This window comes from Falco cherrug, chromosome 1, assembly GCF_023634085.1.
Source record: "Falco cherrug isolate bFalChe1 chromosome 1, bFalChe1.pri, whole genome shotgun sequence".
In the NCBI taxonomy this organism is placed as follows: Eukaryota; Metazoa; Chordata; class Aves; order Falconiformes; family Falconidae; genus Falco; species Falco cherrug.
In genome coordinates this window covers 109777627-109799314 of record NC_073697.1, presented here as the reverse complement: position 1 = coordinate 109799314, position 21688 = coordinate 109777627, and the positions used below count along the sequence as shown (strand labels likewise).

General features: G+C 46.3%; 1 protein-coding gene across 7 annotated transcripts in view; it reads right to left on the bottom strand.

Moving 5' to 3' along the window:
- Positions 1-21688, bottom strand: part of VPS53 (VPS53 subunit of GARP complex) — a 67427-nt gene that overhangs the window by 3317 nt on the left and 42422 nt on the right. For all 7 annotated transcript variants that reach the window (XM_055718968.1, XM_055718972.1, XM_055718988.1 and 4 more), the window contains 6 exons: positions 21393-21475; positions 17677-17755; positions 12562-12710; positions 7384-7453; positions 3274-3411; positions 20-124 (listed from right to left, as the gene is read on the bottom strand). In XM_055718968.1, coding sequence (XP_055574943.1) covers positions 20-124; positions 3274-3411; positions 7384-7453; positions 12562-12710; positions 17677-17755; positions 21393-21475 — 624 coding nt within the window. The remainder of the gene's footprint in view (positions 1-19; positions 125-3273; positions 3412-7383; positions 7454-12561; positions 12711-17676; positions 17756-21392; positions 21476-21688) is intronic.

Here is a 21688-nt window from a genome sequence, read left to right as displayed (position 1 = left end):
CTGTGGGATAGTTTCTAACCTTCATGTCTAGTATCTTCTGGAAAGTGTCGGTGCTGCAGTCAGCAAGGAGCTTGATGTAATTGTCGACAAACACAACTGGGGGCTCGTGCGGAGCCATAACTACCTGCCAAGACAGGAAAAAAAAAGAGATCAGACAAATTCTACGAGTTAAAGCCAGCGTGTAGTCAACTCAGGCACACAAGCTGACAGCAGGACTGGCTTCTCCTAAAACAAAATGCTTAAGGAACAAGAAGGAGGCTGTACGTGCTGCTAATAACTGAGAAGTAAAGGTGAGTGAAGTAAGGAGCAGGGAGCAGGAGGGGGTCTCTTTCCACAGAGCAGCGGTTCTCGGTTCTCGGACCCAAGGGGCTGCATATCCTATTTCAAAGAGCAGCAGGACTCTGTCTGTGGCCTGTGGGCTGGCAGGCGCTGGCGTATTGTCAAAGCTCAAGATTTTATCTTGTTGCATGGGGAAGGCTAGCTGGGGACTTGCTTGGGGGAGGAAGGCAGCACTGCTGGTGGTGGTGACACTTCGAAAGTCCCCAGCAGATCAGGCAGCCTGGACACAGTCCAGACCCTCGCTTGGATTGCATGTCCCTCTCGTTCCCTCCTGCCCAGAGGCAGGGTAGAGACAGTCTGTCACAGGGGGAATCTGACAACACTCTGCAGTCACTGCCTCCGTCCCCAGGACAGCGTGGGTCAGAGCAATCTGCTGTGCAGTCCTGCTTCTGGCACGTAACCTGATGGGTGAGCAGTGCCGCACGCAGCTGCTCTGCCCTTTGGTGCAGCTCCTCTTGTACGCTCCTCTGGAGAGACTGGGATGCAGTCGTGAATGCCCTGCTGACATCTGCCCTGGAGCACACACCCTCTTAGTCCCAGCAACGGTCAAGTCAGGAAAAAAAATTAAAATAGCCTTGAAGCTGGAAAGATGATTACTCATTGTTGTATTTTCCTTACATAAGCAGCAAGCTCCATGGAGAACACATCTTTTGATAATGCTGGGCAGCAAAACCATCTTTCTGGGGAAGTGTGTGTGTGTGTGTGAATGTGTGTGCTCATGCAGGGCAGAAACAGCACAGGACCAGACTCTTCCCTGCCTCTGAAAACATTTCCATATGTTTCCACTGACCCAGCTCACCCCACACTGTATTCTGTCACAGAGACATTTCTTTCTTTCCCTGCACTTCAGACCAATGAAACATCATAGCCATGTATACACTTATAAATCCTTAATTTACAGCCCTTGTAAAAATCTTCTGCCAAGATGAAAAGCTGGAACTTCAGACAGCGTAGCCAGAAACAGCTCTGCAGAACACGCGCACCCTGATGCCCCCCCCACCCCCCACTTGCATCTGTGTTTGTAGGGCTTAGCTGAATGTGTTTGTACCATCTACGGCTCCACGATGCTCCTACTGAACTAGCTGCACTGGTGTAAGACTGGGCATGCTACTGTACGGTGGTATTGTACGCAACACAGGCATCGCTTCTGCCATCTCGGTACTAGACAGGAGAGCCCTGAACTGAGGAGGCACGAATTGGCCTGTGCTTCTGATGGAGTGAAATAGCTCTATGAGAGAAGGCTCTTTATTGTACAATCTGGAAACAGCAGGGAGAGCCTGAGCACTGATAAAAAGAGACAACCCACAAGGCAAATGGAATGGCCAGAGATGACCAGTCAGCTCCAGGGTCTTGCTAGGAAACCTTCCTGCAGAAATACCGGTGGTCCAGCAGGGGCAGGCACTTCTGAGAGGCGCTTTTTTTTCTCCCAAACCCAAGAAATGGGTGCTGACACCAGCCCCAAACACTGCACGTGGCTCACCTAGATCCAGGGTGATCTATTCAGTCGCTATGACTAATAAACCTGCCCCAGCGAACCATTCAGCCCCATCACCTGCCAGTTACACGGGGCCTTATTTTGTAAAACAGCTCTGTGGAGCACTGAGCACCAGAAGCGTACTGCTGCTGAATTACTAGTTACACTGACAGGGAGCCCTCAGCTGGGGCCAGCAGAAGCGCTTTATGCAGCAGCAGGGCAAGCCGAGGATGTCTGAAAAAAACAGCCACGCTGCTACGGCACAGCCTGAGGAGCAGCAGCACTCCGCAGCCTGCACTCCCTGCCTGAGGTGCTTCCTATACTGCTTTCACCTCAATCCCTATGAAGCCAATGTGATGTTAAGGGTAGACAAATCAACTCCATTACTTTTCTGATTCCCATACAAGCTCCAAGGAGAGACCCGTTTCTGTGTGCAACAAGCACCAATCTCCCCTGCCCTGCTGTCTGCAGTACCACGGTATTTTTCTTCAGGTCATATCTAAGAAAATTTAGACTTGCTTTAATGTATCCACTAACATCTCAGTCTCCTTACTCCAAAAGCACGGATTTGTAGAACTCATTTCTGAACGCAGAACACGAACTCAGCTGTGACATTACCTTGGGCATGGGAGCAAAGCCACAGTGAGCAGCAGGCAAGCAAGGAGAGCCCGGGCTCCGCACCTCCTCCTTGCCTTGGCTGTGCTTTACAGGAGGTCTGGCTGGCAGCTGCCTGTCCTGCCTGACCCTAGGTCCCACTAATTCACTTGCAGGAACATCTTCACAGCATTGCTAGTGAGCAGGGGGCAATCCCATGGCCCAGGAGGGTACAACTGCACAGCTCCCATGCCTTCTCCTGGGATTGAACCCAACTTCTTATGCCAGCAACAGGGGGGAAGGGGAGATTGCTTTGCTTGTTACTTTTTATGAAGACAACACACTGCTTTTGGGTCATTTTCCAGGCACCAGGTCTGGAAAATGAAAAAGGACTCTGGTGAATACAGTAACCCAGACATGTTTGCACTGGCTGTTACACTAGACAGTAAACAGGTGACTCAAGCACGGCTTGGCTTCCCTGCGCGATGGAGTCTGCACAAAGGCCTGGAGTAACCTGAACTGGAGGGTTTGCCCTGTGGCAGACACTTATGGATGCTAGCTCTCATTTTCACAAGCTCCTGAGGGAATCTAGCGCCCCAGCTCTCCTAGTGAGCAGAACCTGAGCCCTTGGTTACCTTGAAAAACGAGGGTGAAAACTCAAATGCAATCTTAAAGGAGACTGGGGGCAAACCCAAGGCAACTAAGCCAGTTCTGTAGAACAGCTGGCAGCGCACCCGGACAAGCTCGCATACGTTCATGTGCAATTGCAGATTGCCGCGTTCTAAAGGAAGGGCCCCCTGGAATTTGCTTGCTCTGATTCCCAGTCCAGCAGTCTGGCTGGCAGGTTATCAAAAGTCTTGAGTTACCTTCAGGATCATTTCAGCCCGAGTCATGCCTTTCACCACTATCTTTGTGTAGCTGGCAGGAGCCTTCCTCACCACTTGGGACCCAATGGAGGGCAGATCCAGGAGAACCATCTTCAGAGAGTGAGTGTCCAGCAGCAGCTGCAATAGTTAATCGCACCCTGTTATTCAGGTCCCTTTTCCCAAGCTCCGTTAGCTGTTATAATCCAACATCCTTAAAACTCTAACACTTCCCACATTGGAAGAAGTCCTGCTAATGGTTCTGCAGGAACAGGAGGGACTGACCCACGTAATGAGAGTCAAGGAGCCACGATCACCCGTGGCTACGTGTCAGCACCATCTGTTGATTTTAACAGAGTACTGCTCTGCTGACTTGAAATGACTTATGGCAGCTCAAGATCTGGCACGTCAGGCATGGATTTCCAGTCCTCTTCCCCTGGACAGCATAAAGCGAAACAGTCTCAATTACCTGTAGCTGTAACATTATTTAAATACTGAGGTCAAATGAATTAACACCATGCTTCCTCCTGCATCCAGCCACCCACTGGGTCAGGTTTTCTGCATTTACTTAACCACTTCATTTTGGGGTTTTTTTTCTTTAAAAAGAAAACTACAACACAGTACAGCTACGCTGAGAACAGCTCAATAGCCTGTGCTCCGTGGCAGACTGAAACACACAGCCTGTACATTGTTTTTTACTAGAGTAGTGGCTAAATAAGCAGCAAGCAGCAGCCTGAAATTTAGCCCAGACAAAGCACTGTCTGATGACAAAATGCTATGGGTTAGGGTTTCTTAGAACAAAATTACCCCAAATACCATACTCTTCTGATTATACAAGGTACATCTGAAGAGGGGAGACAAGCCTAGTGGACAGAAATCCAAAATCACACTAGAGGAAGAGTAGCACAATTTATTTCTACAGCAGCGAGCGTGAAAGCCTGCTGGGCTGTCGGCATACCCAGTGCATTCCCTACAGAGGGGCTCTCAGGAGCAGGTGGAAGTTCATTTTTCTGGAGCAATACACAACATCACGGGCATTGCAGAACCCCCCAGCCATCACCGCACAACACAATACGAGCATTTCTGGTATGGCTTTCAGCACACGTGGGAATTCAGTTCAAATACAAAGGACAGAGCCGAGGAGGAGGGGCAGTGGGTCACGCCAGTTCAAATCTGGACCCTGTTATCTGCGGCAGCGTATCATTGCTGTGCGCTGCCTGTTTCAGGCTTTGCCATCAATCTTGTCCTGGGAAGCTAGGAAACCACAGCATAAACCAGCAGCTCTGTGCACCCAGGAGCTGCTGGAGCCTGATGTCAACTCAGGCTGTCATAGCTGGATTCCTGTGTGTCTATGAAGGATCCCGTAGATGGAAGATTTTTCCATGGTTGGGGAATACACATCTTTCCCACATAAACTTGCTCATGTCTAATAGGAGTCCTGTGCACTCTGCAGCCTTTCCCACAGCCACAGCACTCACAGGCTCCGTCCCCTCACCCTATTTCCCCTCATTATCCACTCCAGGTCTCAGAGACTGAGAGCTGTTATTACGTTAGAGACACAAACACAGAAAGCGAAACCTCGTAGGTCTCGTTCCCCGCACTGAACACCTCCATAAATACCACCAGATTTCAAACATGATTATTAGCAAACAGCAAGAAAAGCTGTGTTTAGGACTGGGAAGGCCAGGAAAGCATATTCCACAGCAACATTTGCACCAAAGGAGAGAAACCGGTGCAGGAAGATGCCAATGGGTGACCAGGGGTGTGTTCAAAAGATGCTAAGGCAATTGAGGACCTACATGCTGTGGAGAGAGAGGACATCAGCTTCTGAAGACCTCTGTACATCTAACCCCAGGAAGGTATGTCCCACTTAAAATGAGATATATTCATTGTGAATCAGGCTAATAGAAACCTTCCCAGCCTGCTTTAAAGTAGCAAATTGGGCCTGTTATTCCAATACAGTAATATTAAAACCTTTTAACATTAGACACAAGCCCACTGCTGGCAACCGGTTAATAACTTTAGATGCTTGTTAAAAAAAAAAAAAAAAAAAAAAAGAGAGAGAGAGACTTCATTTAATCACTCTCAGGTTATTGCTCATCGCACAAGATGAGCAGGAACTGTGCTTCACTCATTTGCTTTCCATTAAGAAAGAGGAAGGTTTTGATGTAAAGCTCGCGTTTCATTTTGCAGACACACACTGCTCAGAACCCATCTTTGATGCCTAAAACCCAAGCAGCTTTTAAGGCACTGATTTGAAGTTCACGGCAGTCCCATTAGGGATGATTTTGCTTTGCTTTTTTTTTTTTTTTTTCCTCCTAATTAGCCCACAGGGGAACAGCCGTATGTGCAGGGAACAGCTGAAAGCCTGCCTCATCCAAACCTCATCCTCACAGAGTAGCAGGGTCCCAGCCCACAGGGTGGGAGATGAAGGGTCCCAGCCCTGCAGCTGCACCCATGGTCTCAAGACAATAAATACCCTGTGCTGCCCACCCACGTGCAACGCAGGACGGGGGCTCTGACAAGGGGCAGTGTTTCAACAGAAATGTTACGTTAATTTGAGTGGCAATAATTCAGCGTCCTTCCTTCCCTGAGGCTGCGTCTCACCGTCTTGCGGTATCTACGGCTCTCACAGAGCAACAGGGAGGCAGGTTCCTGGGAGAAAGCTGGGCAGTCCCGAGCCCCAGGGGTTGCGTTGTTGCTTCTGTGGGTCTCAGTTACTCAGTCGCAGAGGTGGGAACAACTCTTCCCCGCCACTTGTGTGTTTGCAATGTCTGAGGAAGCCAGGCCTGGAAGGCATTTATGCAGGAAAGGTCCTGCCTTCCAGGCACTGCAGCATCACTTGCCTAGTGACATTCAAAACTCCCACCAAACCCTGGGCCCTCATTTAGCAATTTTTTGGGACAGAACAGAGAAAACACTGAGCTACACCTCCACAACCCCATCCGTCCCACACCTCTGGGAAGAAGACAGCAGCCATCCACAACTAGCATGCAAACTGGAGGAGGCAAAAACCTATTTGCACTCACTGGAACTCAGCCAGGATGCAGGCTCTAGCAAAACCACCATCAGGCTGTGGAGGAGCCCTTGGGCTCCCATGGCTTTATTTCCTCAGAAAGGAAGGAGCCAGCACCTGGGAGCAGCGCTTAAGAGTCCCTGGGAGGACCTGGCAGTGCTCTGCTTGGGAGCTGGCATGCTGCCACCGCAGGCACATGGTGCTGAGCACCGCCGTCACTGGGCCCGCGCGGGGAACACCTAGGAACCAACCTACTCTTGGCATACAGACGGTCACATGAGACCAAGCACTGTGTGTGTTTTATGTTCAACACTTATTAAAAAAAAAAAAGGTATTGGTGTTTAAACTACCTGAGGTGAGAAACTGCCTGGACACCTGGGGTTTTGGGTTGGGGCTGTTGTTGGTTTTTTGGTAAAGTTTTCCTGTTGTCTCACTTCCCCTCCAAATAATGCTTCCTACATCAATTTCTTTCAAGGAGCAGACACATGCATGAACAAAGCATTAAAGCCGTTACTGCACAGGTCCTCTCCACCCTGGTGCTTCTTCAAGGGGAGAAAAGCAGCAGCACATACCATCCAAAGACTATGCATTGACCATGCCCCAGCTCTTCTGAGCAGAGAAGCAACAGGCTTGAGTTTAACCCTGGGAGAAGGCACAGCAGCAGCAGAGGGAGATTTGAGAAAGGACGGGACAGAAAACACACAGTCTTTCTGAGAAGGACACGGGAGCTGCTTGCAATCGTTTCTGCCACGAGCAACCTTCTTTTCCTTTGTGTGAGCACACTGAAGACAATCTCATCATGACACCTTAAGACAGGTATGTAAGAGATCTGTTGTTCTGTGCTATTGTTACTGGGAGTGGCAAAGCGAGAACTCCTCTCCTTGGGAAGGTGGCTAGGAACCCTCTCCCAGGACCGGTTCAACTGCATGTCCCTATAAACCTGGTTCACTCTGCCCTGTTCCAGAGTGTATCCCTGTTGCCTCAGCTGCACCAGAGTTCAAGTCGCAGCTCAGCTTTCTGCCCCTTTTTACCAAAAACTGCCTTCTTGAACCCAAAAGTCAGAAAATACAGCAGCCAATGCAGCTACTTTTCCTTACCTGTTCTGCGCCCACCATGCTAATCGGTTTGCACTTGAAGAGATGGTTAATGAACTTGGGAATGAAGGAGCTGCAGAGAAGAGATACAAAATGACACAATTACATGTGAATATTTGGAGTCAGGCAGTCTTCTGTGGTAAACAAACCATGCAAAAAACAAACCAGGATGGCCTTCCACAAAGACGTTGGAAGTGCTTCGTTCTCAAGCTGATCCCAGACACATTAAGTATACTAAATAAAAAACCCCAAACCCTAGGTACATTTCTTTTGCTTTAATCCACACTGATCTCAAAGTTAATTGAGAGGCTGCACACATACTCTATGTAAACAAATTGCTATAAACTATATATGAAGTACTGCAGTACAAGGTCAAGAACAAGCAAACAAACTATTGTACATCATAAAAACAGCAACATGTCAGGATTAGTAGAGCTATTCATGGAGTGGAAGTATCTCAATTGTAGCCAGAACCTACATGTTACTGCATACAAGTAATTCCATAACACGCATATTAGACAGTGAACTTGAGGTCCAGCCAAGGCTGGAGGTCTGCTGGGCCCTGGAAAGGCACTCTTCCAGAAAGCTTCAGGCCAACACAACCAAGACAAGAAAAAGTTTTGTGAAAAGGAAAACACCATTACTCTACTAATGCAGACTTCAGACTCAGCAAAACAACTACGGTATATAGACTCAACTGGGGAGAACGTGGCAAGGATGGAAGACCAGTATTTGCCACCTTGGACAACGTACTCCAGAGCACCAGCTTTGGTTTCAACTTTTTGCTTCTTGATTTTAGATCATACCACTCATAACTCTCGCCTTCCTTTTGCTGCCTTGGTTTTTAATCTACTCCGTTTCTTTCACACAGCCTTCTTTGGCTGAATGCCTCCAGGGCTCACGTTTCCAGGACCTTGTCCATGACCTGGTGGCAGGTCTTACATTTTAATGGCTCTGTCCTAAGTTCATACAAGTCGGTCTGTTTTCTGCCCTTTTGAATGAGGTGCTGTTTATGGTGATGATCTAAATTCAGCATGGTTTCCCCCTTGCATCTGTCCAGCTGTTTGCTTCCTTCCCACAAAACAAGGAGCACGGACAGCATCTTGTTTGTCCTGCCACCTGTTTTCTAAGCCAGGACGTTTATTTTTCAGCCTTTCTCAGGGAAGAACGACAAAAGTGTAACTCAGGCACAGAGCATGCCAAGCTGCTGAGCAAATTGAAAGAAATGGTTCAAGGAAGAGTCCTTCCAAGCAAAGGCTCCTTCCCTTCCCCTTCCCTCAGACACAGCCACGACCTCTCTCAGTGAATCATCTTTTCCTGGAGAAATGTCAAGGAGAACAATTTCAAACTGCTGTTGAGAATCAGCTACTGGGCTGCCCCAAACAGTTTTGAATTTGGCCACCAGAGAAACAATCTTGGCAACAAAGTACAAATACGAGGAGGAAAACAAGCCCCTTCTCCTCTTGCACGAAAGCATTACAGCAGAGATGCAACTTCTCTGGTTTAGAATTCCATTTTTCAGGTGTATAACTAATTCCCAGAGAGCAAGTGCCAAGCACAGCTGGAGCTTAGGTGATCCTGTGAAATGATCAATCGGTAGCAGCTCTGGATGCAGCAGCTTGCTACGAGCAGAAGAGCGGAAGAAATTAATTGTACCTTTGATCTTGCATGTAGGTCCAATTCTCCTTCCCCTCTCTAAGGTCAGGCATGGAGCTAATGCTCATGTTGTGTATGAGAAATAGGGTGAGCCCTTCTTTCTGCAGGGGGGCAGACCAGCAGCCAAAGGACCCCCTCCCCTTTTTCTTAATCTTCTTTTCTATATAACCACATGGTCTCCCATTGACAGCATTCTGTCTTGCACGAAACAATTCCCAGGCCCCTTAGGATGGCCACCCACCATCAATGCAGAAGGGTAAAGCGACCTTCCATCCCCACATGCCTGTTATTTCACGCTGCCTTATTGGAAACAGCTTCTCAACTCCAGCAGGACAGACAAGACAAACCATAAGATCCAAGGGCTGCTCTGGTATTTTTTTCTTTTTTTTTTTTTTTTTTTCTTTTTTTTGGACTGGCAGAGACCATCAAGAGCAGTTGCACTTAACTGAAAAATTGGCTTGAGTCTCTTGCCTAGGCTGGACTCAGCACTTGGCTCTCTTAGCATACAGCAGGCAATCCTGATGCAAATAATACGTGCGTATTCAATGGTAATGCTCTGCACGAGGTTTTGTACTCTAAATGCCTTTACTCCCTGCACATCCACAGAACGAGGTTGGATGCCAGAATTCATTTACAGTTTCAGCTATAAAACTGAATCTAGCAAACCCTCCATAGAAGCAGACAAGTCCCCAGTGTAATAATAAAGCAGTGCAAGACAGCTTGGGAACTTAAAGCACAGAAACCACAGCATCTGAGAGGCTCCCATCCAACGGGAGTGGCTCTGCCAAAGCCTGTGTTTTCCTAATCCCCTGCATGGATGATGCATCGAACACAATGCCTTGCTAAGCAAGGCAGACAGAGATGCAACCACAGCCTGTCTGTCCGACGGGAGATGAGCTACTGCAGGACATCGTTCAAAGCATCCTGATGTTACTGAGTCATTACAGCTGAGAAGGGTTTCCAGCTTTATGCCACCCGCCAAGGTGGTGACCACTCTTGCAGGCTTGCCCAGGCTTAGCTCAGCTCACTGCCTCAAAACCTCCAGGAGCCTCTTCATCATGATCTCCTTCCACCTAACTCCTCTCACTGAAAGCATGGTGCAAAGGCCAGAGCGACTGGAAGGATGCCTGCTGCAGCGACCCACCACGCTTGGCTGTTTGTAATGGACGAGCTGCTTTTCTGGCGAGTGGGAGAGCTGTTTGTTTTTCCTGTCTCTCAGTTCTAATCTCTTCCTCATTGAGGTCAGGTCACACTTCCCAAACACATCCCGGCGCAGCAGCCACGGCTTCACCGCTGCGGTTTTTTGTTTCAAAGGATAAAGACCGAGGTGCAGTGAGAAGAGAGCCCTTCACCCTGCCTGCAAATGCCTCCCGGAAAGCTGGCTGCTTCTCACCGTTTCAAGGCAGTAAGGGTTGCATATTGGTCAAAACAAAGCAAAAATGACAAATGAGTTCAGAGGATTGATGCCATTTCTGATGGCCGTTTTAATTCTTCCAGATTTGGCTCAGATCCCTCAGTTTTAAATTTAGTGACTTTAGATGCCTTCTCCCCTGTGGTCCTGTAACTCAACACCAGCGCTTTACACAATCCATTAGAGCTGAGAAGTGGCTGGCAGTTCAAAAAGATACAGGCATTAACATACGGGGAAGCACAATGCCTGTTAAAAGGATTTTCAGTGTTGTGGAGCACACAAAAAGCCAGGTATTTACACTGGGCAGACCAGCACATTCCATGAGAACTCAGATTCAAAAGTACAAATGTTTGTATGCATTAAAATGTCATAAGCATTTTAAGTGGATCAGCACACCCTTACCACTGGGCTAGTTCTCCTTAAAACCAGGTTGTACAGGACTCTAAAAACGATCTGGCAAAACCCATCTTCAGGAACCAGATTTTAATTTCTGCACCTGATCCATGGCCCAGTGAATTCAGGACTGTGCCTTAATTTTAGCATGCTGCCGATCAGAGCTGTAGCTGTCTTAAAAAAGGCCTTGAAGTGGAGCGGCAGTTTTGCAGGTTTCTGTGCTCTTCTGTAGAACAAGCTGGGATGGCACTCAGCTGAGATGTGAACTTTACTCAAATGTGAGAGCTGGGTATTTTATCTGGAGTTTACTTGGTATGTGCTTAGCAATAAAGTTAAAAGGGAGGCAACTAAGCTGAGGTATTAAGAGTGTGCTGTGAACAGCTGAGTAAATGGGGTTTTTTATTCATCACCATGTTAGCAATATAAAATTCAAGCGTAACCACATAGAAGGCTTAAGTGCAATAAATTTTCACTGAGACAGCACTTCAAACAGTGATTATGGGCAACGTCATAATATGATTTATCAGCAACTGCTCCTTAATGCAAAGTAATGAGTACCCTGAGATAGAGACGGGGAATGAAACTCTCAGGCCAGTCTCCCTGCTGCGAAAACTAACAGTTCTCAGGAGAGCCTACTGCATCCTCCCCTGTCGAAGCAGGAGCTGAAGCTCCAGCCTGAAACCCAAACAGCAACTGCCAGGCCATAGCGTTTATTTCAGGATGATTAGCTTATTCCAGATGAATGAAACGTTAAGGTATTTTAGAGTGACACATGATATGCATGGTACTGCTCTCAAGTTTACTAGCACAGTCACATGCAACACCAAAAGCAGCAGCTACAATTGGCAGAGTCCTCCTGAGGGTTTTTCTTGGGGCATTGGCATGTAAAACTCAGCTGGCCACAGGCAGTAGGGAAGAGTTCAAAGTATCTTTCCAAAGAACTGAATTTTTGTGTCAGACACATAGCTTCAAAGTTCGGGTGTCCAAGAGATGCTGGAGGGTTGCACCCTCAACCCTGAATCCAGAGGCAAGCGGTATTTCTGCCTCATCTTCCAGTTCTTTCATGCTGCTCAACTTTAAGTGACTTGCCAGGAAGACACACATACTACCCCCCAAATCTGAATGTCTATTTCCCCTCCTTACTAAACTATTTTTGCACAGAAAAGCAGCTTTTAGACTGTGAAGGCAGAACAGACTCATCACACATGCCCTCCTTACAGCGCTATAGCTATTAGAAAAGTTATTTTTGGGCAGATGATGCACCAAATTTCTCAGTACCTGGAAGCACCACAGCCTCTTATCACTGCAAGGAAAGTAGGTTCCCAGAGCAAGAGTCATGTCTACATTCAGATGTTCAAAGCCTTTTAAATATGTCCAACCCAAAATGTTCTGTACTTGGCAAAGAGTAGACAGTGATCATCACAATATTTTATGGGATGGTTCAGGCACATAAGGAGGAACCAATCAATAGAAATAGCTGAGAAAATCTGCCTCAGCAGGAAACTTGAGACAAGAAAGTGAAGGATCTTTTAACCTTGCCAGCAGCTGCTGGCGTTTGCTGCCCTACCCCACCTCCCTCTGTGCTCTCCTTGGGTGGAGAGGGTCTTCACCCAGACACTAACAGCCACTGATGCTGCAAGCTAGAGAGCAAACAATCATGTACAAACAGACTAGTGAGAACCAGAGAGCTTGATAAACTCTGTGCCACGTTGCTAACTTACTTTGCAAATTTTATACAGAACTGAGTGAAATACTTTCTCGTGGAGGCCAGATTGTCGCGGATGATGGGGACATTCTGTTTGATGTGGAGAATCACTGAGGTGACATAAGGACTCTGGTCACCAACGTGTTCCACATTCTGCCACTGCATCTGCACAAACGGGAAAAAACAACCAAAAAGACTGTTTAAATCATTAAGATTCAAGCAACAGGTAAGGAAAACTGTACGAACTTCCTGCCAAAAGATCTCTAAGGAATCATCAAGAGACTGCTCCAGCAATTCACCACCAAGGTCAAGTTCTTCGTCACTACACTGACTGAGCAAAACCCTTCTACAACAAGATACAAAGAAAACCCAGAACAGCCCTTTTGGCACCAGGGCAGAGAGATTGTGACCGGTAACCTACACGAACGGGGACCGTTAGGATGAAAAAAGCTTTCAGAGCATGCCAGACTGCCTTAATATTTAACAGTTTCCAGTTTGCTGGGATGAAGTGCCCATATAAATCCTGATTACAGGCATTTGAGAAAATATCTGCAAGCTTGCAAAGTCTGGATTCCTGTATGGCAGCCAAAACTTTAATACTGGTGAGACTGATGACAGATAGATGGAAGAGGTAGAAATAGCCTTAAAGTCCAAAGCACTCTACACCAGCGCAGCTCACACTGAAAGCACTTTGGGTGTATAAGCTAGGATGCCAACTTCAGCTCATCCCAAATATATGTAAAAATATACAAAACAAGAAGTTACTCAACCTCCCATTTTGTTTTCATTTACCGTCAGCAGAAATGCAGCAGAACAGCCCCTGTAAGCCAGATGTGCAACTCCCTTGACCTTCTCTGAGCCTCATCTGCAGTACACAGGGAGCACAGAGTAAATCACGTGGGGAAAAGCACAAAACCCAAAAGGTAACTGGGCAGGGTAAGACCTGGCCAAGCATCTATGTATGTAACAGTCTCACTGAGCAACACGAGCGTCCAGAAAAGTGTTCTTAACTCTGCTACTGTTTAGAGACGTGCACACTCTGCAACATGCTCCAAATGTTTGGAGATGCTGTTCTCATGCTGGAGACAAAACAGGAGGAAAACATAAGAAATCTGGATAGGAAACTGGGCACACGCAGAAGATGAGCTTTTTCTTTTGAGGGGGGGTGTTTGTCCTCAAACTTGTTTTCTCAAGTTCTGGATTTTGCATGTAAAGTTTTTTATTCCTGGTTTTAATTTAATTATGGCTACTTTGCCCCCTGCAACCCAGCCAATTCCATTCCATCCAAACAACATGCAGCTTAAAGTGATTTAATGGGCAAGAGAAGCCAAATTCTTTGCAAAATCACAGTATCTGAGAGAGTCTACACTTGTCCTACCAAAACTGTCTTTATGTAAACCAAACCAAAAAAAACCCCAACCTGCTTATCTCACATCACCCGGGTAGCTAGAAGGGACATCTCATCACCTGCTCTACAGGTTTTTGTTCCGTCTTATTTTCGATTGGAAGATTACTTAAGAGCCAACCACTTTTCTACTCCTCATGGTACTTGTCATATGCGAAGAAAATCCGCTGTGCCTGTCTCCCTGACGGACTCACACATTCCCAGCCCTGGCCCTTCTTGACAGGCAGCGATTCTCCACCAACAGACCATCCCCACATAGTGGGAATGGCCAGAAAGTGGGAAGGGACCGCTGAGCTGAATTACTGCAACAACAACAAAACAGTAGCTTTTTCATTTGGTTGGTCTTCATTCCAAAAGCAATACTTTACAACCAGACCTTTAAAGCACGAACAGTAAAAATAGCCCTTTGTGTGTGTGTACGTGGGTGTGTTCCAACACCCCCCCACCCCCCAAAAAAAAAGCAACACACCCCAACCAGTAGCTGCAATGAAAGAAACAGTACACATACTGAAAATTCATCAGAAGAAATATGAGCCCAACTCTTCTGGTAAAAGCTTTGTTCCTGTCATTTAAAATGTATTCCTCTTTTTCCCTCGCCCTGTGTTTTTCTTGGGATATCCACATAGTTTACATACACAAGCTGAAAATAAATGAGTCCAAGGAACAGGAGCAGCGAGGCGTCGTGCTTGCAGCCAAAGGGAGAAGCCCAGCACGTGGGGTGCCCCAGCAGCAGCCGAAAGGCACCTGGCACCCGCCAAGGACATGGGGTGTTGTGGCCACCTGTAAGAGCAGGACCTGGCGCTACCTTCAGAGCTGGTTTTTACAACAAAAACACTGGGCTGTCGAGGGTTTAGCACTTTATTACAAAAGGGAAGGAAAAAAGAGAAACCCCGAGCAAAACTGGGGTGGTTTGGCACAAGACAAGAGCTGCGCTGCCTCTGGGCGTAGTGGGGGCTCAAGAGCGCTCCTGGGTCTGCCCAGCTGTGGGTCCCCGTGGCCCCACATGTCCCCGTGGCCCCAGTGGGGTGACAGGGCCAAACCAGGAACCCCACCAGGTCCCTCCTCCATGTCAAGCACTGACAAGGGTCTCTAGCAAAGGGGTTGCTTCATGATTTAACGGAAGAGGAATTAGCCTCCAAGCCTCCCCGTGCTCAGTAGCATCCCACCTGCCAGCATCACAGCATCACAGGCTGCAGACGGGGCACGGGGAGCGTCTGTAACCACCAGGCCAGCACCCTGACCCCATGTTGCTCATGCAGGAAGAAGTGGGAGGGGAGAGGAAAGCCAGCGGGCTGCAGGCAGCGGATACTGCCGCCTTTGAAACCCACTCTGTTGTTTTCTGCCACCGGTTTTGGTTTGCAATGTTGCGTGCTGTACCTTACTTAAAGGCTAAAATGCACTCACGCTGACTTTTTAATTAGCAGCTGGCAGTCCCGATTGCTCTGCTCTTGGGGTTTCCCTCGTATGTATTGGGGAGTTTATTAAAGCTCCATGTTTAAGCACTTGCTGTTGTCCACTCAGTTGTAAGGAAGTAGGAAATTGCAGCTGTGCCAAATGGTTTTAGCAAAATATAAAAAACCAGCAAGCGATCGACACGAGTCACTAAAATGTCCCCCAGCCCCACTTACAAGCACAGTTTTACATATAAACTGATGGTTAATTCAGCAAGTAAATCAAGCCTTATCCAGTGTAATCCATAAACTTAACTGGGGCAAAAATATCCCATGCAGATTAGCAGTTCCCTCATCCCAACAATTAAAAATAAAGCACACCAGGCAACTTAAGCTACAGATCAGTACAACATATTCACAGTACTTTGTTATCCAGACTATGACAACAGGGGTTTAGGGAAAATTCCTCTCCCACCTCACAACCCAGCTCCCCGTCCTACAGCCGTGCTTCATCATTCTATACCTGCTCTAAAGTCTGAGTAAAGATTATCACCCACAAGCTTTGTAATATGGGGCCTTCTCATCATCTAGCATTTCTTCCAGAACACATGAGGTAAAGAATCAGGGAAACTGAGCACCATTCCCAGCTGAAAGCAATATCCACAATGCTGTTTTCTGTGCTAAGTCTCTCAAAGTGGCCTGTAGCCAAAGTGGATTTAGAGGTTTAAGTATTTCTTAATTTACCTCTATAGTTACTGAACGTTTTTGCAAGGGAAAAAAAAAAAAAAAAAAGAAGCCAGACTCAAACAAAAGACTGGGAATGTTCAATCTTGGAGGACACCAGAATGAAGTAAATGAAAAGAAGCTAAACAAAGGAAGAGCCCTAGTGGAGTATGGGTCTTGAGATAGATATGCTTTCCCAGTACAGGAAAATTGGAATGGATCAGCCACACAGTGTTTACTCCTTTAATATAGACTGAAATTTTACACTTACAAATACTAAGTCTGCATTTAAATAATTACATGCATTTCTTGCTCAACTGTCAGAGTAATAACCCAGCCCTGAAGGAAAGGGAGGAGGTGGGTGAGGGAAAACACTCTTGCACCAAACCCAAGCCTAGTAAAAATCACATAAAAGCAACTCTGTCTGATGCAAATAGTGGAATGTGTGCACAAGTGACAAGTATTTATTTAGCTAATTTCATAACACTTAACTTGTTTATATATCATCAGTCCCATCACATGTGCTGCATTTTACCAGTGTTCCAAAGACAAAAATAAATGGCCTACCAGCTGCTGCTTTCTCAAGGTTGTGGTTTACTTGGGTATAAACAGTCAGAGCTAAGTGATTCAAATACTACTATGCTACATAGGTCCACGAGATCTAAGGAACTGACACGGCACACATGCAACACCTGAAGTGCCAAGCCCTTCCTAACAGTGTTATTTTACTGGGGGGGGGGGGGGGGAGGGAAATCCTCTTTTCATTTGGAACATGTACAAGCTCTATTACCAGCTGCATTCCACTTCAAATATTAGCTGGGGGTGGCGGGGCTAGTTACAGCTGGAATACATCATAAAGCAGAAAGCTATTAAAATTCATGGCAGCAAGACAGTGTGTTGATCCTACAAAAATGGAGCTCTATGTTTAATATTTCTAATTAAAAAAATAGTTCAATCCACTTTTGTTGTCTTCACCTCTGTCTAAAGCAGTCTGGGTTTTCACAATACTTTGGCAAGAAAACACAGCTCTGCATTTCAAACGTATAAAAGCCAGCAGCATAACTGCAACAAAATCCTGACACACTAATCATATGGGCCTCTCTAGGAACGGCTCCATATGTCCTTGAGAGGATCACAGAAGCAATAGGGCTCAATCTCAGTTCCATATTACCCTTTGAGTACCTCAATTTCACGGCCGCAAACAAGCAGGCTAGGAAAACTCCTTGTCAAAGAACACAAAGAATACAGCAAATGAGAAGGTGTATTTGAAATTTCATGTTAACAAAAGTTTTCCCATTTTTAAAGGCTCTCACTGGCATTAGGAGTGGAAAGAGAAAGCCTTATGTACTTACAGAAAGTATTTCATTGTCTGTGTGTTTTAACGTGCTGCAAAAGACAGAAAGCTCTAATCTGAATAATAAAAGGTTTTGGAGTGAAGGATATATTTATAAATACAGCAATTGCTGCTCTAAGAAGCAACAAGAATTCTATACACGGCTAAGTGTCAAGGCAGCGTAAAAGGATGTCAGTGGTGAAATCAAGCAATCAAAGCAAACAAGAACTCCACAAGCATCTTAAGGCTACCTGCTCCCAAAACAAATCCACCCCCTACCTTGCTCATAGCAGTCAGGGCAGGGTCACAGGCTGCATCCAGGTCCTGCACTAACAGCTGTATGCTGTTGGAGATCACACTGGAAAAAAAAAAAAAAACAACAAAAAAAAAAAATCAAGCATCAGTTTTAGAATAGAACTTGGCAACACAGTGCCAGAACTGGCGTATTTGAAGAGAGGAAAATCATCTATTAGCTGACAGTAGCATTACGCTGTGAATATGCATGGCTAAAACTTGGACTGAAAAGAAGCCGGGAAGTTCTGCAAGCTGTCCGTCAGGGAGCTATACAATGGGCTTTAGCATACAGAGGACATCTTTTTACAGCTGACTTTTCTCTGTTGTGACACATAGAAAGGGCTGGAGATCAAAGGTGTCAGGTGGGGTAACTCCCACCTTCTCATCGGGAAGAAGAGAAACCCCTGAGTACCAAGCCCAGACTGGGACTTGGCTTTGAATTTAATCCAGTCTGCATAAAACTAACATTTTATCATCTCTCCACTTACTCAGTCAACAGTCTACTACTCACAGGAGTATGTAAAGAGGATTTATAAAAGTACATCTGTATGACTTCTCAATGTGTCTCCCATTTGAGAAGATCAAGGCAGAGGTCTTATTTACACTATGTCTAGGATTGCCGCCATCCATTGTTTGAGTTTCTCTGAGACATACACCAGACTAAAGGACACATTAGTCAAACACATTTCCCTGCCTCCCCCCCTCTTTTTTTTTTTTTTTTAACAGCGTGATATTGCTTAGAGACATATTTGATGCCACCATATTACAATGTGCATAAAGGTGCAACTGATCCTAAAACAACAGCCAAGAAACACTGTCTGCAGCAGCTCAGACCACCCTCAAGGGCACGTAACCCAGCACTCGCATTACAGACAACTGCTGCCAGAAGTAATAAGTGACTGTGTTTCACTAAGTAAGTACAGTTTTTAAAAACAGTGTAAACTGTAAATCTGCCACAGATGCCTGTTTACAACTCCAGAATTATATACGTAAGAACTGGGTTTTACTTTTGCTCTTTCTCATGCTGGTAGCACAGATGGGAATCGCAGATCTAGAAGAAATCTGACCAATGCTTCCTTGAACCATCCTTCACCCCCTCGTCTTCTTTGTGAAGTTCTGGGTACTACTCTGGAGCTCACGGTTCAAAATACTTTTAACTGTCCCCCTCCTCATCGAGATATGGCATCACCCACTCCTAACTGCTGCCGGGATCTGGGTGTTGCTCTGCACAGAGGTCATCTGCTCCCTTTCCTAGAGCTCTAGCACATAAGGACTGGAACAGGATGTCAAATAAAAGAGTGTTCCTTCAGAGCAATTAATTTTTTTGTAAAGGCAAACTCATCCAAAATTAGTTGGAAAAATTAGTATGGCAGACAAAGCGACTACTGGCTTCAAGTTACACGATCTGAAACTTGCATTAGGATAAAAAAAGCCTGTGACCATTTCTGCTGGTGCCTCTGCTTCTGCTGGGCACTACAGGATTCACTCCCTTGGGGGATTCCACCAGCTCAGGCAGTGCCAAGGGAGCTGAACTGAAATAACCAGCTCTTGGGCACAGCTGACTCCTGCAGGGCACCTGCTGTCAGTGACTTGTAGGAAAGAGTCGCGATTCAGCACCCAAATGAAACACAACCTCGCAGTGGGATAAAAAGCGACCTCACCACTAGCCTCCACATGTCAGGAAGCTGTCCCAAGCTGGCTCACCAAGTACAGGTTCTCACCTATAAACCACAAGATTGCAAACAGGGAGAGAAACTTAGATCTGTCTACACTTCAAAATTAACACCTGCTGTAGAGGAGTAACGGTGCAGCAAGAAGCACGTTGCAAATGCAAAGCATCACCACGCCCCAAGAGGGCTCGCACCCTGGTTCTGCTAGAAGCCACTTCAAACCTTTGCCCCAGGCAGCACATAACAGTACTTCAGCAGCAGTTACTGAATCCTCCTAACAACCCCTGGCAAAAGCACAGAAGCTGATAGATTGGGAAGCTGAGGCCATAAATGAGCAGTATCGTCCTAGCACGGCAAGTTCTTACTATGGCAGGCTCAACACTTCAGGCTTTCAAGGGGTCTCTGAACGCTGCCCATAATCTCACAACAGAGCAGTAGGGCAGGAGGTGGGAACCCTGGATTCCTGGATTTACATGACAATACTTTTCCTTTGGTTGAGCTTCAAGAAGAGCTCATAATTTTCCCCACGTTTCCTAAAGAACATGGTTAGCCACCCCAGGGGTAAACACACCACCACCCCCAGCCCGCCCCAGCTGATCACTTCATACACATTTGGGGTGGTTCTGCACTCTCCTTTCTGAGAAGGAATAAACACTTTCCCAGGTATGTAAACAGCAGTGTTTTATCACTTTCTTTATGACCATGCCTAACATCAAACCCTCAAAGAAACAACTTGTTTGATGTTGAATGAGCAAACGCCAGAGAGGTTTATAGCAATGACTTACACTGACAGAAGACTGGACAAAGCGCTATACTGGAACAGACCGAAAGTCAATTAAAAAGCCTTTGCTACAAGATACATCAGGCCTGTCAGTTTAACTTTAAAGCTGTCCAAACCAGAAGATGTCAACTATACTTTTACATGATTTCCAAAATACATCATATTGGCTGCCTACGACCAACCACCTTGTGAGTCAGCCACCAGAGAAACTGAGCAGCAACTCAAGACAGGTCATGACAAAATGCAAAACTCACCCTTATTTGTCCACGTTAAGAAAACCCCATCATATGGCATGTTTTATTTCTACTCCCCAGCTACTTTGCTTGCTTTGACACAGCAACCCTAGCTTTCGGTCAGGGATTCACTCTTTAAAACGTCTGAGAAACATCTAAAGGGAAGGGAGACTCTGCAGCCTGGAACAGAGCCTAACACCATGTGAAAAACCTGGATGGAGATTCAGTGGGATCCTGCCCACTGGAGCAAGAGAGGAGGAATCACAGGAAGGAAATCATCTGAAAAAAAATCTTGCTGCTATCTGGGCTGAATCTCAGCTTCAGGGAGAAGGAGAGCTGGTGATAGGGATTATTCTCCCAGCTTTGCCAAGGTTTTTCTTTTGTCTGATGTAAGGCAAAAGAATTATTTTTTTGCCTCCATTTCCTTCTCTCAAAAAGTATTCAGTCTGCTTGTCAGTGGTGGAGAGGAGTGGATGTTAGAGGAGAATATTTTTAGCGTCGTTACGTGAAAAGTTATTTTAATGAATGGTAATCTTCTCTCAATTATAATCCCCAAATATAAGATTGGATCAGTCTTTTATGTCATCTGAAATGGGGTTTGATCATACTGACAAGGCTGCTGATTAACAGTGGGAAGTTAAAGCAGGAAGGAATGTACTGAAATAGCTTCCTTTCTTGAAATGTAACAGCCACCTCACAGAGCTGCCAAGATGCAAATGATGTTTCAAATGGAAACTCACTGTTTCCTTTCCCCTTTCCAGTGCTCTTGTTCCTTTGGCTGGGACGATGGGGAACAACTACACCTCAAGTCTGTACTACCGCTGCTTTTGGACCAGCCAAAGGGTGACCCTTCCTTCACCAGGGAAATGCCCATGCCTACGCTGTGTATCTGGGTGGGTCGTACTGCTGGCTGCGTCCTGCGGCACTGGGATCTTGGGCTTGTATTACTCCAGCACCATCTGGCTGACAAACTAGGATGTTTGAAACTTTGTGGGAGGATGCATCTGCTGAACATACATGCTGAAAGTGTCCATCTCTCCCGTCAGGTTGATTCTCTCCACTAGACTTGCATCCACTTTTTCTTTGAGTTTCTCTTCCAACTGTTAGGAAACAAAACAAGCAACAGAGAGATCAGCTTTCTGACTTGAAATGGCCATTCTTGAAAACTTATGTCCTGGCAAAATCAACCTCTTAAAACCTAATCTGTGCCCAGACTATATCCAAAACTCAGCCAGTGAACACTGGAAAGCTCGTTGGACACCCTAGACTGACCTGCCAGGATGGCCTACAGTGGCATTGTGTCCTCAAAGAAG